We start from the raw sequence: 18,334 nt of genomic DNA, 5'->3' as shown, positions 1-18,334 counted from the left end.
TAATCAATTTTTAGGCATTTAGGGCGGGGGAACAGTTTAAGGGGATTAAAACTGTAACATGTTTGCAGGATGTGATAAGATATGGCATGGGTTAGTGAGATGACAAGTAATAAATGGAATGAAGTTCAAAACGTTGATCATTTATCAAAACAGCGCTGTGTATGATTTTGGCACAAACGAACAGCCAGCTTGCATGCGTGAGTTCATCCGCATGCAAGCAAACCATCGCGCGACATAACCATATACTCGCGCGAGTATTGACGCTTTACCAATAGTTTGAATTTCACCACCTTCTGGGCTCTGGAAGGATCAGTGCTCACCCAGGTGCAAACCAAGCAGTTTATGGGTACTTGAAAGTAAACAATATTACAGCCAACGGATGAAAATATTATGAAAATGCAACCCCTAAACAGTGGGGGTGTCTAAACAGAGGTCAAGGCCAGGTTGCTCATGCAAGGGCAGTCCCTGAAAGACAGAGAACCATCGCGCGACAGAGTGAGACAGCCGTGCGATTGTTCAGACTGGACTTCCAGGAATTGCTTTGCATACTTAGGGCTCTGAGACACGTTCAGGGGCATCCCAAGAGCATTCCAAACCAAAAGGAGCTTTAAACTAAGCTAAAGAATGATTTTCAACATGCAAAACAGTGAGCTGGTACTTTTTGAAAGACTTGAAAAATGAATAAAAAACACAACAAGTAACTCAAAGACCAGGATCCCTTCCCCACGTGGTCCAATCTCACGCAGACAGAATTGTCGCGCGAGCATACGGGACCATCGCGCGAGGGTTTCCCAGCTAACAGTTCTTGAAACTCTGCCGGCTTTAGGGCCAGAACTGGTATCGATTACCAGCCTTGACCCTGCCAGCCCCCCTCAGGGGTTCAAACAGTGAGCAGAAAGATATTATACCTTTGCTTGAGTGTCTTGGAGATGGCTTGAATGATGAGATGGTGAGATTTGGAGGGTGATTATGTGGGAGTGAGTGGTGTGAGATGTTTGTGCTTGAGTTTGCCTTCTTCTTTCTTGGAAAGAGCTTGGTAACCCTTTGCAAGGATGCATGGGGGGGGTATTTATAGAAAGAAGGGGTTAGTGGATGGCTAACCAAGGCCTTGTAACCAGCCAACAATGCTGGTTACAAATGCTTGGTGGAGGAGTGGGTGGCAAAGGTGATGGGAGAATGGGGGGTGAGGTGGTGCAAGGGGAGCCCCCCCAGAACGCTGTTCAGCCGAGAAAACGGGGTCACATAGGCCTGTAGCCCCCTGACCACCACGCAATCTGGGTGAAAATGACAGGTGTTGACCATCGCGCGATGAAGTGAGAGCATCGCGCGAGGGTCCAGCCAACCCCGCGATGGTCAATGGTCAAAGCTTTGACTTTGACCACCACCTGGCAAACGGACCATCGCGCGAGGGTCCTAGATTATCGCGCGACATTCAGACCAAGGTCCAGGTTCTGATTAAAGGTTTTAAAGGCTAAGGATGGGTTCCTCACATGCCAAACTCAAGCCATTCCAAGTTCTCGAGACTGTTTTCGACCTGATTCATCATCGGGGAATCAAGAAACCGAAGAAAAAAGTAAAACGATCGGGAAGTCAGATTGGGGTGTCTACACTTGGTGGACTAAGTTATTCTAGAAGCTTTAGTTATAGACGCTTTAGAATACTTTCACATGGTATGCATGACTATTAATTTCTAGAGTGTGCGTCCTCTTATTTCATGTCATACAATGCTATGATAATTGTCTCGAGTCCTAGGCTAGTGTCATCGATCTCATTCATTAGGCAGGGGTGGGGGATTGCAAGGATGTATGGGTTCACAATCAATATCCTATCATGTACTCTTACAGTTGAATGCAAATGACTGTGAAGTACCGATAAACCATGCTTCTTTGAGAATGTCCAACGTGTATTTGCATTGACAATAAAATAAAATAAAAACTTGTTGAGATCATGCAACTTCAATCCGAGGAAGTATTTGAGATGACCAAAGTCCTGGATGAATAAATGCCTCTCAAGAAACTATTTGAGATTTTGAATGGCGGATGGATCATTTCCCGTTACGATCATATAATCAACATATACTAGAACAAATGCCGAAGATTGTCCTCTGACGCAGGTAAACAAAGAATAATCATCCTTTGATTTAGAAAAACCATCTTGATGAATAAGAACTTAGCAAATCGTTGGCGAGATGCTTACTTCAATCCATTTAAGGATTTTTTTTGTGTGATTTGCACGCTCGAGTCAAACCCAAGTGGAAGAGTCATGTATACTTTTTCATCCAAATCACCATGGAGAAATAGTACATTGTGGACGTCAAGTTATTGAATGGACCAATTTTTGACAACAGTAATAGATAAAAGAGCCCGAATTGTGACAAATTTGGCTACAAGTATAAAGTTATTGTGATTGTCGACCCCTTGAACTTGTGTGAATTCCTTTGCAGCATAGCAAAGCTTTATAATGATCAATGTGACCATCATATCGATTTTGATTTTGTAAAGCCACTTGCACCCAATAGGCTTTTGTTGGATGAAAAAGACTCCATGTGTGATTCTTTTCCAAAGCTGCTAATTCTGCCACCATTCCCTTATGCCAGTGTGGAGTTTTACTGCTTGAGAAAATGACTTGGGCTCTTCTACGGGGGAAATTAATGGCTGAAAGAAAGGCTCGATGTGCAACTGAACAATGGCAATCGTGAACCAAAGGGACTTTTATTTCGTGAGGCAATTTGTTATGAAGTACGGGTGTACGTGGAAATCTTTGTTGATCGGAGATATAGCTGTGAGAAGACACTCCCCCCAAAAGGAGATTGGTGTTGTTGTGGGTGCTTGCGTCCTACAACACCATTTTGTTCAAGTGTAGACACACAAGTACTGCGTTGATGGACTACACCATTTTTAGAAGAAGAAGAAAAAAAGTTGTTGCATTTCATTGGATAAATAGTTCTGCCCCGTAGTCTAATCTGATTTGTTGAATATCTGGAAAAAAAATCATCACCATCACTAGAAAATATATGTTTTATTTCACTGTGATCACCCAAGATAGTAAGGAAAAAACCAAGCACCACTCAAAAGGTTGGGAAAAACTAACCCACATGTGTCAAAATGGATTAATTGAAAAGGTTTACCAGATGAAATGGAACAGTTGGGAAAATTAGTCTCGATTGCTTTGCTTGTGGGCAAATGTCACACTCATAGTTATTTGAATAAGAAATAGATGAAACAATCTTAGCTATTTATAATACTCTATGATGAGAAAGGCGTAACCGAGTACTGATGGGACTTTGTTATGACTGAGGGATAACGAATTGAATTTAAAAGATGGAAGATGAAACACATGATCAAGTTGTTAAGGTTGGAGAAAGCTTTGCAGTTCCATTGTGAGTAATCTGTGCATTGGAACCATGAGGTAATTTCACGAACGACAGATTGGCGCAAGGCCCATATATGAGAAAAGCGACAAGGACGAACACATGCAAGTGCTTACCAGCTCCTGTGTCAATGATTCAGGTAGAAAATAATGGGATGGAAATGGTGATACTTGCTAAGTTGGCATTCAAAATTGATGCGACCTGACGAAAGCATGGCCAAAACATTGTTGTATTAGTCCTGAGTAATCAATGAAGCGGGCCACCATTGCTCTGTCGTTGGATTGAGGAGTTCTAGAAGAAGAGCAACTTGAAAGTTTCAAAGAACGCCTTGGTGTATGTGTGCGATAATCATTCATGCAGCCTATAACGTGCATCTCTTTGATACTACAACAAAGTTGGTCTATGGAGACGAAAAAAAAAATTGCTGCTAAGGGCTTAGTATTTTATTGCCAAAGGGTAGCATTTGGCGAGGAATCCACAATTCGCCGCCATATGAGTAGCTTTTAGCGAGAAAATTTCAGAATTCGTTGCTATAGACCAACTTTTTTGACTAATTATTTTTTAATTTATGAAAATTCATGTTTTTTAGCATATAAAAATACATATATAATTAGATATTAAATAAAATATATTAATCGATTAATTTCTAATTTAATCATAAAAAGGTAACGTAAATTAAATTTAGAAGTATTAATAATGAAGTGTTAAGTGGCACAGTTGGTAGAGGGTCTGGTATGGGCACCAGGGGTTGCGAGTAATTTTTTTTGTTTCTACTTTTGCGGCCAATTTTTTTTTTTTGTTGCCGATAGGAACAATCAGCAACGAAAAAATTTGCCGACAATGAGACCATTAACGAGGAATATTTTTTTCGTCGTCAGGAATCTTCTGCGAAGAGTATAAATCTTATAATGGGTTTATATGGGTTCAACCCATATAAACCCACATTTACATTGGTTAAGTGGATTAAAAATGGATTAATTGATCTACTAATCTCTCGCTCATCCTCTCGCTCCAGCTGTACGCCATGTACAAAACAAGAATGAACTATTTTTGCTAAAAAAAGATCCAGTGAGACTAGTACATCCACACAAATGCTCTCTCTCTCTCTCTCTCTCTCTCTCTCTCTCTCAAAGACTTAATCTCCAAAATTGATCACTTTGACAAGGCTCATTCCGCTAAGAACGAGGAGTTTTTGGTGCCGGATCGGTATATCTCACGCGGTACCTGCTCGGTACATTCGGGCCGTCAAATTTATCCACACAAATTCTCTCTCTCTCTCTCTCTCTCTCTCTCTCTCTCTCTCTCTCTCTCTATTGGGCTTTTTTTCATTTTGTTCTTATTCAACTTTTTTTCGTACTTGTTGTTTTGCGACAAGTATTTTACGATTTTTGATTTGCTACAATCCGAAAAGTAAAAAATTATGATTTTCACCCAATTACTTTTTCGATTCTCTCGTTGATATGAACTAATAGAGGTAAAAAGTTTCGCGCAAAACAAGCAAATACAAAAAAAAAAAATTGAATAGAGACAAAAAAAAAAAAGTCACTTGACTTTTTAATCCAAATCTAAGCGGTGGCTTTGGCTCTTCGTAAGTCTTTCTCTGCATACATAAACTAACCATATTCTGCATCATTGATTTTAATAGTAAAACCAGAGACGATCGATTTCGTGTTTTTTTTAAGGCATGACTTGGAGTTTTTTTTTCTTATTGATTATGAAAGGTTTGTAGATGTGGTATTTTTGTTTAGCAAGTCTGAATTTCGATGCAGGGGAATTAGTTTTTTTTTTAAATATTTATAATAAATAAATAAAGGGGGAAACGGGTCGGGTCGGGCAGGTTTGGGTTTGGCTTGACCCGTATTCGACCCGACCTGTTTTAACCCGTTTACTTTTTGACCCATGTTTGACCCGCGATCCATTTCAACCTGCTCAGACCCGTCTGTTTACCACCTCTAGTATAAGACAATGATTGGGGCGACGAATTTTTTTCATCAGTAATGCCTATGGCGACGAAAACAAGCTGATTCACAACAAAAAAATTTCGTCGCCATAGACCAACTTTGTCGTTGTGTGAGTTGGGTTTGGGTTGGGTTGGGGTAACGAACCAATTAAACCCATTTTCCCCAAGATAAATGCATCTCGAATTCATATCAAACGATATTCGATTAACGTGATTTTTGACGTGCTTGAATTTCTCGACAAGTTCTAAAATGTGAACATATTATAATCATTTATGTGAGCGCCGAAAAGGGCCCAAAATGGCTAAAGCTAGACCGTCCAATCCCAATGTTGGACTGGAGGATCTTGATCCACTATCAAATTGTTTTAAGTTGGTTTTTTTTCCCACTATTTTAAGTTACTATAACGCCACTTCTGATTAGAATGGAAACCAAGCTTTCTACTCGTGCTATGCAAGAAAACAAAAAAAAAAATTTCTTTTATGTTTAAAGTTATTTGTTATTTATAGCTTCGGATAAAGTGTTGTTACGTTATTTACCGGAAATTGAAATCTACACTCCCTTTTTTGACATCTACACTCCATTTTTTGGATTTTAGTGTTGAAAGTGTTTGTAATTGTTTTGCTAGAAGACAAAAAAAGGAGTGTAGATGTGAAAAAAAGAAGTGTAGATTTCAATTTCCTATTTACCCTCCTTCTTTACGATTTAGCATTAAATGTAAAGATTTTAATGAGAGAATGTTTGACCATGAAAATGAAGTTTGAGATCTTACTTCTAACTTTTTATATTTAACTTTTGGTTTTATAAAAAGTGTGGGGAAGAAAGAGATACGAAAATGAATCACAAAATCGAACCATGAACGAATCAATTAAACCCATTTTCCCCAAGATAAATGCATCTCGAATTCATATTAACCAGTATCCGATTAACATGATTATTTTGGCGTGGTCAAAGTTTTCAATGAGTTCTAAAATATGAATTTGGATCATTTACGTGGGCCCGGAAAGGGGCCCAAAATGGCTGAAGCTAGACCGTCCCCCTATATCCAATTGTTTTAAATTACTATAACGCCACTTCTGGTTAGAATGGAAAATTAATACAATGCCAAAATTCTGGAAGAACAACCATCTCTTTGCCAAGATATATAGTACACCATGGATATATACAAGCAAAAATTTCACATTGTGAATATTTATTTATTTCAACTCAAAAAATGACTCATCCCACTTGAAGTCCCCAAAGCAATAACATGAAAATTCGGAAATCATGTTTGGCATTCGTCGTTTGATTCTTGGTGACCGATGAGGCATATATATGTACACAAATTCACATTAGCAGCTTCTGAGGAGCTTCAAATTATTACGCATTGTTTCAAGCTGACGATGGAAGAATTATGAAAGCACAGACGGCACTTATTGCAGATGCAATGGCTCCAAAAAGGAACCCAGGAATATTACCACCTCCAAAAGCTGCATCCAACGGGCCAACAATCACCGAGACGATCATCTGTTTCAACACATTGTACAGCCAAATTAGCAATGATCGTGCCGATATCAGCAATGGAAAGAAGGGTAAACCATACGGTGTCAAGGTTATGTTTTTGTAGTATTTTGCTATGCTACATTGCATTCCAAATTTTAAAAAATGGCAGCGGTCTTGATCAATTTGTTAAAACCATCTTAATGCCAGAGTACTTAAAGCGACTGTGACCCTTAACTTTTTTGAACCATTTTCTGGTACTACGATTTATCGAGTATCACAAGGCCAAAAAAACTCGTTAGGGATCTGCCGCTATTTAAAGCCTTGATTGCGTTCATTTGGGTAGTCCACAATCTTACCTGGGGGATACAAATTGAAATATTCAGGAGCCCCAAAGAAAGCCCTACACAGTTCAAACAGCCAGTCAGTTAATCTTGTTCTCAAAGAGTTAAATTTGTAGCTCAAAACTGGAGCGAGCATTACCTTGGCCGGCTCCAGCAGTGCTAGAATATATTGAAGCCAGAGCAAATGGAATGCTAAAAGTCACCTGCACACACATTTAGGGGATCAAAAATTATTCTGATTGTCCAAAACATAATTCATATTGTGGTGCTCTGCCAAAACTGAGAATTTAGAGGAGAGAAAAAAACTAACCGCCTGGGGGATACCAAACGCGGCAAAAAGTCCCACCGCGGTTGCCTTGATGTCGGAAGGTGGCGGCAAAGAGGCTGCACCGCGGGCCTTCTCCGCCATCTTGGTGACCACGTACGTCAATCCCAAGCAGATAGCCAAAACCAAGTTTCCAAGCCCCCAAACCCGCTTCACGTGGCCAAGGCATTTCGCCATCGGCTCGATGGCCAGCGACATAATCCCGAGGATCACGGCATACAGCATCAGCCCCAACGATCCGACGCTAACTCCTTGATCGTACAGCTTCACTTGGACATCGCTTCCGCTGGGATCGCCACCGTAGATCTCACGGCCCATCCAGTCGGTATCGTACAAGAGGAACGGGAACCATCCGATCCAGTTCAACGCGGTCACCAGGAAAAGAAGCCACATTGGCTTAGGAAGGACTTTCACCGCCGAGCAAAGTTGCCCGAAAAATGGTACAGATTCCCCTCCTTTCTCGAGCTCTTCCTTTGTTATCGGGGTCTCTTTCACTATCGTGCAAGCGATTGTTGTAAGGATTAGGAGGAAGAGGATGGAGAAAATGAAGCATGTTTTAAGGTTGGCGCAGTATATGTCGCATGCCTCGGTTTGCGTGAAGGGAAATATTTTGTGTAGCTTAGGGTAAGATCCGGCCGCGTATCCCAACACGTTTCCGACGGCCATGAAGAAGGAGAAGAAGCCGTTCGCGGCGCTGATTTTGGAGTGGTTGTTGGCCGATAAGTCGGCCAGGAAGGCCCTGCATGGTCCTTGCAACGTGTTGTTGGCAACATCCAGAATCCAAAACCCAAGCACGAACATCACGACTGCTCGTGGTTTGGTTTTCTTGTCAGGCGAGTCGCCGAATTTCCTTCCCATGTCGGCTGCCCAGCCGATGAGGAAGACGGCCACGGCAACGAGGAGGGCGCCGGAGACTATGAAGGGACGGCGGCGACCGAATTTCGAGGTGCAACGGTCGCTGAAGTAGCCGACGATTGGCTGGACCAGCAGGCCTGAGAGGGGCCCACAGAGCCAGATGAAGCTGGACCAGGTGTGTGGGACCCCCAGGGTCTGCACGTAGGGTGTCAAGAGGGACAACTGCAGGGCCCATCCGAATTGGACTCCGGCGGCGATAGAGGCGACCAGGATAAGTTTCCCGATCGGGGCCGGGGGGCCGTTTGAGTCGCCGGAGGCGGAGGTGGTGATTATTGCGTGCTCCATGCTTTTCACATTCACTAATTTTTTTTAATATTTTTTTTTCCTATTTTTGTGGTGTCTAACCCTCTTTTGGAAACTCTTACCCGTTGTCTCTAATCGCTGGTGGCCTGAATAGGCCGTACCGGAAGGTGGTTGATGGGGAAATGAAATTAGTTCCGGCCAGGACTAGAAGTACAAGGGAGAGGAGGGGGAGAGAGAGACCACACGGGGGTAACTAGGTGATGGGATGAGATGAGAGTAAAAGGCAATGAGCTGGATGTATTTATAATGTGTGGGGAAGAGAGAGAGAGAGAGAGAGAGAGAGAGAGAGAGAGAGATGAGAGAGATGAGAGAGATTGGTGGAGGGCCATAAAGCGTTATTCGGCTTAACATGTCTTGAGAGAGAGATTGGTGGAGGGCCATAAAATGTTATTCGGCTTAGCATGTCTTGTGAGGAGAAAAAAAAGGCTTGGTTGTAGCTGATATCTGAAATCGAATTTCGACCAGAATGGTAGGTAAAAAAATTCGGAATGATTTGGTTATGATGGGTTCATGAAATAAAAGAGGAAGCGGAAGTTATATATTTTTTTTTTTCATTTGTTTTTTTTACATATTAGAAGAATTTAACTTACTCCAAACCCAAACCCAAACCCAACTCATCAAAGAGATGCATTTTATAGGCTGCATGCATGGTACGTTATCCCACAGATAAACCATTGACATTTAGCGTTGGCGGCTTGGGCACCCTTCCAGTCATAGAGTATTATAAATAGCTAAGATTGTTTTATGTATTTGTTATTCAAATAACTATAAGTGTGACATTTGCCCACAATCAAAGCAACCGAGACTAAGTTTTCCCAACTGTTCCATTTCTTCTAGTAAATTAACCTTTAATTTGAATTAATCCATGTTGACATTTGGGGTAGTTTTCCCCAACCTTTTGAGTGGTGCTTGGTCTCCTTACTATATTGTGGATGATCGATCACTATCAAATCAAACATATGTTTTCTGGTGACAGAGATGATTTTTTCTTTTTTCAAAAATTCACGTGGGAATGATTCGGGATCTGTTTCTTAACATATTTCTCTTGCATGCCCCTCTTCACGAGGATAATTAATCAATTGAGATTGGGGCTTCTTTGAAGACCAGATTTATTGAGCATTAATTGAAGACCAGATTTATTGAGCGTTAATTGTAGGATGTCGAATGATTTCCTCAGAGGCAGGGTTCGTTGGGCCTTTTGAATGTTGACGAGGAATTAATGGAAACATCTTCTAACTTTTTCATGCTTTTGATGTTTTTTACCACAGTAAATTTTTTGCAAGGGTTAACAGTAAACAGAAAAAAAGAAGAAGAAAGCATACTCTATTTTTTTTTATAGGCAAAATTTTACTATTAAAAACGGGGGAGAGGGAAAAGAGAAATCCAACAAAAAGTTGGATAATACAACACAAGGGTCGAAGCCCTGCCTAAACGGTCTAAATCGGGAGCCTAAAAATAATACAATAAAGCCCAAACAAAACAAACAAACCAAGAAAGACCCACCCGACAAACCCAACCCCACAAACCCTAACCTATTCCCAAAGCGTTGCCGCACAATACACTGTAAGCGAAAACGGCCTACGACGACAAAAAAACATACTCTATTGCCAATCATTTCTTTTGTTTGTTTAGAAAATGATAAAATACAAAGAAATCAAAACATCAACTTTCATTCTGGAGATGATGAGGGTTCTTGATTTTCCAGCTCAGTTTATCAATTTGGTACAAGTCTGTATCACTTCTCCAATGTTTTCTGTGGTCATAAATGGTGAATTGAAGGGGTTTTTTCCAAGTCAAAGGGGGTTGAGGCAAGGGGATCCATTGTCCCCCTACCTTTTTCTTCTTGTAATGGAAGGTTTTACAGCTTTGTTACAACACAAGATTGGTCAATCTTTTGGTTTTCTTTATCATCCATAGTGTAAATCCCTTAACATCACTCACCTTATCTTTGCGGATGATCTTTTTGTGCTTTGTGGAGCTGGGGAGATTGCTTTCCAAGTGATTGCTGATGTCTTATCTGATTTTTATCATTTCTTTGGTCTCCAACCTAACATGCAGAAGAGCTCTATTTTCTTTGCTGATACTAGTATTGAATCTAAAGGATGGTTGACAGCTATCCTTCCTATTCCAGAGGGCTCTCTTCCAGTCAGATATTTGGGAGTGCCCTTATTATCTACAAGATTAAGAGCTATGGATTGTGCCCAACTAAAGGAAAAAATTCTTGGTAGAATCTAGTCATGGTCCAACAAAACTCTTACTTATGGCGGTAGGTTACAACTTATCAATTCTGTCCTTTTCATCATTCAAATTTATTGGTCTTCAATTTTCATTCTACCTCAACGACTATTGCATGATATTGAATGTTTGCTTAGATCATTTCTGTGGACTGGTTCTGAACTCCGTCATTCAGGGGCTAAAGTTGCATGGCATTCCATTTGTGCTCCTAAAAATGAAAGAGGGTTGGGTCTTAGATTGCTTAAAGATTGGAACAAAGCCTCCATGATACGGCATTTGTGGTCAATTTGTCTTAAAGCGGATACCCTTTGGATTAAATGGGTGCATACTTGTATCTTAAAAGGACACAGTTTTTGGAGGGTTAAGGTTCCTAATGATGCTTCCTGGACTATTAGGAAACTTCTTAATCTAAAAGACACTGTTCGGCCTTGGATTAAGTATATTGTAGGGGATGGTATGTCTACCTTTCTATGGGTGGACAATTGGCATACGTTGGGGTCTCTTTACAAAATATTTGAGGAGTATGTGGGTTTTAATTAACATAGGTAGAGCTACGACTGCTAAGGTAGCTTCTATCATTCAAATTGGAGTTTGGGTTTGGCCTAACCTACGAAGTGCTATCACTAGGTAGATTGTTGCTAGAACTGAACTTTCTCTAATGCCCAACCCTCTTGTTCCTAATTCTGTGAGATGGTTACTTCATAAATCTGAGGTGTATACGACTAAGTCAGCTTGGCATGCTCTGCGTACCAAGTTTCCAGTGGTTCCTTGGTTTAAGTGTGTTTGGTTTCCAAGGCATGTTCCTCGTTGGTCTATCATTAAATGGCTTGCAATTCTGGGGAGGTTATCTACCAAGGATAGACTGCACAGTTGGGGTTTGCCAGTTGACGGGATGTGTCTACTCTACCAAGATGTGGAGGAGTCTCATGACCATTTGTTTTTTGAGTGCTCATATTCTCAAATGGTTTGGCAGATGGTGCTTCACAAGAACAATATTCAGCGGCCCTGTTTTGGTTTGGCTAGTGAATTGGATTGGATGTACGCTCACAGATATTCTAATTCATGTTCTAATTGTGTTTATAAACTTTCCATAGCTACTTCGATTTATTTGATTTGGAGGGAACGTAATCGAAGATAGTTTCAAGGGGTTAGTGTGCCTACTCAAACTTTGGGGAACCAGATTATTGAGGAAGTCTGTGGCCGCTTATGCTCGTGGAGAAATGTTAAACATAGCAATACAAATCAGTTTCTTGTTACATCCTGGAACCTTAGTTCTAGGATTTTCTGTCTTTCGTAATTGCTCTATTTTTCTGGATTTACTTTTCCTAGTTGGATAGGTAGGCTCTGATTGTACTAAGGTTTTGACCTTTTGTTGGTCTTGGTTGGTTGCTTTATAAAAGTTTTTAACTTATTACCCAAAAAAAAAAAAATCAAAACATCAACAAGCGCACCCGTTGATCAGTGATTCATTATCATCGGAAGTACATTCAGAACCCATCGAAGGAGGGACGAATGGTTCTCAGGAGCATATGAACAGTGGCCCGAACTTTTCCCATGCGTATTTTCCTCTTGAAACGCAGGGGAGAATTTTTCCCATTAGAAAGATACAAAGTTAGTTATCACTTCCATAATTTGTCCTACGGGGAGTAGGTTTGGGGTTCAGGACTATGAATAGACTCTGAAACCTCTAACTAATATATTAACACTTCATTAATTCCGCTGATGTATACCGTATGACCAAAAAAATATGAACACTTTTGTGAATAACATAGGAAAAGGTAAATTTTGAATGGCGGTTAACATATAAGCTAGTTATTTAATATACAAATATTGAACTCAAAGTCGTCCTGATTTATTATGCGAATATCATCAAATTATCATGAGATGTCATGATGACGGATTTTTTGATTATTTCCTTTAATGACGTTGTAAGAGGTTTCGTCTTAATTTTGTCATTAGAGCAAGTTTATCGGCATAGGTAAATCAGAAAAAAAGCTATTTTAGCTAACCAAAGAGATAAATTTTCACCTGTAGCAGCAAAGGTAAAACCACACACAGTAGAATTCCTCCCGCTACAGTTGTTCGCTTCTTCTGCCGAACAACTGTTCACATGCGATCCAATACTTTATCAATTTTTTTGGCACGTTTTTCTTCTCTGGCTCTAGTCCTTTTCCCACGCTATCTCCCCCTTTCCCCCTCTCCCTCTCTTCTCTTCCTCTTCCTTTTAGTACCCTATTTGTGGTAAAGATTTCTTGTCAATCCCTAGAATTTTTTAGTCTGCTGCAACAGGTATGAATTCCTAACTTTTATTGTTTTTGTGTATGAGTTTGAGATAGAGAAATTATGGTACGAAGAATGCATGATTATTGGGTTAGGGCTTGAAATACTTGCTTATATTTTTCATTTTTTTCGTTGGATAAGATTGGAGCTTTTGTGGGAAGCCATGTGTATGAACAAACTTGTTGGAGAAAATGGCTCGCCAACTATTTGAGAAATTTACTGAGTGATTTGTTTTCAAGGGATTCATTGTAGAAAGAAATGAAGTGAAGCTAAAAGTGGGAAATAGAGCTCATTCTGTCTTGTTTTCAAAGTTTGAATCAATGTAACTTTGTTAGACCTTTGGAAGTATCGATTAAAGCAGAGTTTTTAGCTAATCCCTAGACATTTTTTTTGAACAGCGAAGAAGAATTTTATTAAATAGGAGAGAGAAGAGTACAAAAAGGAAAACCAAGAACAAACAAAACAAAACAAGCATCACAAGTGCAAAGGACACATCCCAACAAGGTTGGCACTCATCCCTGCACTAATCATATGCTCGAGAAACCAACACGGTTGAAAAGGAGTCAACCGAAACAGAAAAAAAAAAAACCCACCACAGATAAGACCCCCCACTTCCAAGCTCCTAAGCGAAGTGAAGGGAAACAACAACCAACTTTTACAAACAAGATAAGTATAGCAAAGAGAACCACACATCATCAAGTAAGCAATTGAAACTTGCTCCATAGCAGCCTAGGGAAGCCACCACCATAGATCACCTTCCCAATTGGTCATCAGCGAGGTTATTGATCCCCTTCACACAGCATTGAACATTCACCTTAAGTTAATGGGTAAACATTGCGTAATAAATCCCATAGCTACCACGCCTGCAGAATAAGTGTTACACCGCAGCTCCAAGCAATTGCAATGGGCAAGCACAGTATGCTACGGTAATGATAATTTCACCTGTAAGCTGATCTCTAGACATAGGACTAAACGCAAATGCAGCAGTTTGTTGGACTAGAGAATATCAAGAAAGATTGCCATGGCTGCCTCAACTGAAAATAAAAAAGACATGTTCACTGAGTGTTGGACTCGATCCTAAAGAAATAAGGTATTCTACATGCCAATACAGATCGAGAACACGTGAGAATTTTTTGTCTTGAATCCAGTGCTTATGCGAATCCTTCACTAACACTATGAGTTCTTATTGTATGCATTCAAGTTGAAGTCTCGTGCTTTCATAGTCTAGAGCAAGTTTACAAATGATAGGTTTTCTATTTGTGCCATCTAGTCTAGTTTAAAGATTTTCGTAAGCTTTGCACTTAGCATATCTAACAGTTCTCCCAAACTCTGTGCAAGCCTATAACTTTTAACTTTCTCACTCTGTACAAGCCTAGTTTAAAGATAGTCTCGAGCAAGTTTACAATGTTGTTTTGGTTTTTTGTTGACCTGTTTCCATTAGATAGGATTAGAATCATACCTTGACGACACACATGACATGCATTGCTAGGAGTATAAGAAGAATGCTGCAAGCAGGTTGATATAGCCGTGGGAATGAACACGACTTCAATTTTGTTTCCTTTATATTTAGCTATTTCTTGGATAATCCATTGGGCTATATGTTTTTTCGTTGGCTCAATAAGCTGATTGGAAATGATAGTAGTTAGAACCCGTATAATTCTTATGGAATGGTATTGTATGGATGGATCAGCGGCATGATGGGTACGTAGTACTTCACCAATCTTATGGAATCGGATTTGCATGAAGAACAATTTGTGATGGAATCACAATGTTGGAATCCAAATGCTCAAGTGTTCACCCAGGAAACTCAATTCACCGCTGAAATGGGATCAATTCCAAAGAAACCACCATGTGGTGGGAATTTCACTATGGAAGAGGACAAACTCATTATGTTAGCGTGACTTAATACTAGCATGGATCCAATACATGTAAGGACCAAAAAAAAACTGTTTTCTGGCTACAAATGAAGGATTACTTCAATGAACACAAACGATCTGTTTACAACCGTACATTTGTCTCGCTATCGAATCGGTGGTCAACAATTCAGCAGTGCACGAACAAGTTTTGTAGCTGCTATGCGAAGGTTGATTTACTGAATCAAAGTGGCTTAACCGAGGAAAACAAGGTATTAGTTATAAGTTTTTGTTTAATTTCGGTTATCATTTTCTTTGTAGCGTACCTAGCAGTTCTCACTGTATATTTTAGATGTCTAAAGCAAAAGAGATGTACGAGGGGAAGGTCAGCAGTTCCTTCCAATTCGATCATTGTTGGGTTTATTGAAGAACCAACCTAAATGTTTGTTAGACAGTGAAAAGAAAAATCAATTGAAATGACCAAGAATAGAAATAGCATCTAGTCCTTCTACTCCAAATACGATAAATCTATGGGACAACAATGTTGCAATGGATAATTTTGTGGACGATGGAGCGACCAACGGGAAGAAAAGGCGAGAAGGAGCGGTCATTTCAGGAGCAACTGATGAAATCGATGAAACGAAAGAACAAAGACATCACAAGTTCAACTCAATTTGCTGGGGCATTGGATGAGATAAAAGAATGCCAAACCAAGTTAGTTGAGAAGAAATCGGAGATGCTTGGAAAAACATATGATCAAGATCGAGAAAGAGAAAATTCGCACTAAGAAAGAAAGGCTTGAAATGGATAAATTCAAAGAGGATGAGAGAGTAATGATGATGGATCTTAATGGCTTGTTGGAAGAGCAACAAGAATTCTATACGTATCGGAAGATGGAAATCCTTGAAAAAAGAAGGGTAAAGTAATCTGTTTATTGGGGAAGTAAAAACTTGTTTTGAAGCTACAAATGGATAGCTAGTTTTCACTTTTTGAAGTCCTCAAAGGTATATATCTCAATTTTTTTGTTTTGATGTTTGAAAACTATGGCAGGAGTTCTATCTTTGGAATTATCTAAATGGGCTTGTCCGTTTTGTAGTTTGGTGAGTGGGATTTTATGTATGTATTGTAGTAATTGTAAAAGAAACCACATTTTGGCGTATTTTGTGTGCTCAATTCCTATGGTTTGCCTCTACCCATTGAGTCTTACAGCTAATCAAATATATCAGGTAACTTATTGTTTTTTCAAATAGAAAGCATAAAGTTTTTGGTGTACTCAATATACATCAGAGATGTTGCAATAGTCGAATTGTAAATGTTCATGAAGATGTTCCCTTTTCTCAGTATGCTTGAATCAATCAAGGATGAATGTTTTTTTTCTGGTTTATAGCTTTAGAAGATGGGATTTGTTTTCTCTGATACTGCTATAAACAATCTCATTTCCAGTCGTATCCTACTTTTTTCAAGTATTATCAAAACTGCAGATTCATGAATTTGAAATTCAGTTGTGTGGTCAGAGCATTTCATGGCCATGATCTACTAGTTTCAAAGTAAAGGCCATGTTCTGAAGAGCTAATGTGAATTCAGTAGTGAAATGGAGTTGATGAAGTTACAACGGAGAATTCAAATTAAAGTACATTCTACACAAATGAATTCAAATCAAACTACAAGTTACTACGATTGGCCGTACATTTGCCAAAGGTGTTCAATTAGGTCTGCTTGGAGTTGAGAATGAGTTCCCATGTCCCTTATCAGATGATTGCGTCGAATGAATTCCACGGGTCAATAGTTCTCTCGTATGCTCCAATGGATCATAGTTAAGATTGGCTGCTCCATTATAATCTCGTTCATCCTCAATGATCATGTTGTATAATATTATGCATGTTAACATGATATCTTTTAGTGTTTTCTTATCCCACAACTACCCCGGTCCTCGCACAATTGCAAACCTTGCTTGAAGCACTTCAAATGCCAGTTCTACATCTTTCCTTGTGGATTCTTGTTGTTGAGCCAAAAAAAATTTCTTATTCCCTTGCAGAGATGGAATTATTTTTACAAAAGATGCCCACTGTAAATATATACCATCAACTAAATAGTATCCCATATTATATTCATTTTCGTTGATGGTGTAATTGACTGGAGGAGCACGTCCTGAAGAAACCCCATCGAATAATGAAGACCTATCTAACACGTTAAGATCTTTATGAGACCCAGGCAATCCAAAATTTGCATGTCATATCCAAAGGTCATATGATGCACCAACCTCTAAAATAATTGTTGGTTTATGGGCGTAACCAGTACACATACTTTGCCAAGCGGTTGGGCAATTCTTCTATTCCCAATGCATGCAATCAAGGCTCCCGAACATCCCCGGAAATCCCCATAGTTCACCAACCGTTTGCAATCTAGCTACGTCAGCGGCATTAGATGACCTCAAATACTCCTCGGAGAACACTTCAATTACTGCTCTAAGAAATCTTCTTAGGCTTTTTAAGACAGTGGTTGCTCCAATCCTCACGGAATCGGCTGGTGCACTGTAAGCTAGCATCCTGAATGCAGCAGTCATTTTTTGAAGAGATGATAAACCAAGCTTTCCTGCTGCATTTCTTTTCTGGATAAAGTAAGGCTCATGTGCTTTTACGGCATTATGTATACAAAGAAAAAGAAAATGGCTCATTGGAAACCTCCTTTGAAAATAATGCGGAAGAAATACAGGAGATTCAGCAAAGTAATAATCAAAAAGTCAGTTTTGAGCTCCAAAAGTGTTGCGATTAATAACCGTGCGACGATTGCGGCTTGAGCTTGAGTCCCTCTCACTTTCATACGTAGCAACTGCTTGAAATATCTCCAACTTATCATCTGAGTCAGAAAAATCTGAATCGTTCATAATCTGATTAAGTAACCGATTGGGAGCCATTATAAAAAATGAAGGGGGTGAAAGGAATGAATGCAACAAAGAAGCAGTTTTTTTCCTCCTACAATATAAAAAGAGATCTGAGGTTGAATGGCTTGAAGTGGCAAAAGCTGATTTTATATTCGAAAAGTAAAAATTTTAGGGTAAATTTTATAAATGGTCCCTCTAGTTTGCATGAATTCTCATTTTCATCCCTCTAGTATTAATTGTGTTACTTTTAGCCCTATAATTTGCATTCTGTCTCAATTTCGTCCCTCTCGCTTACGGCGTTAATGAAACAAACGGAATTGGAGGACAAAATTGTCATTTCTCCTCATAGAGGGACTAAATTGAGATTTCATGCAAACTAGAGGGACTATTT

General features: G+C 39.6%; 1 protein-coding gene across 1 annotated transcript; it reads right to left on the bottom strand.

Moving 5' to 3' along the window:
• Positions 1-6,438: 6,438 nt before the first annotated feature.
• LOC131307450 (putative sucrose transport protein SUC6) lies at positions 6,439-8,927 on the bottom strand. The gene is made up of 4 exons (XM_058333944.1): positions 7,462-8,927; positions 7,291-7,354; positions 7,167-7,210; positions 6,439-6,834 (listed from the first exon to the last, which is right to left on the bottom strand). The coding sequence occupies exons 1-4, from the start codon at positions 8,674-8,676 to the stop codon at positions 6,700-6,702; spliced, it is 1,458 nt and encodes a 485-aa protein (XP_058189927.1). The 5' UTR covers positions 8,677-8,927; the 3' UTR covers positions 6,439-6,699.
• Positions 8,928-18,334: the final 9,407 nt, after the last annotated feature.

Source organism: Rhododendron vialii, chromosome 11a, assembly GCF_030253575.1.
Source record: "Rhododendron vialii isolate Sample 1 chromosome 11a, ASM3025357v1".
Taxonomy (NCBI): domain Eukaryota; kingdom Viridiplantae; phylum Streptophyta; class Magnoliopsida; order Ericales; family Ericaceae; genus Rhododendron; species Rhododendron vialii.
This window is presented reverse-complemented; position numbering and strand designations above follow the sequence as displayed.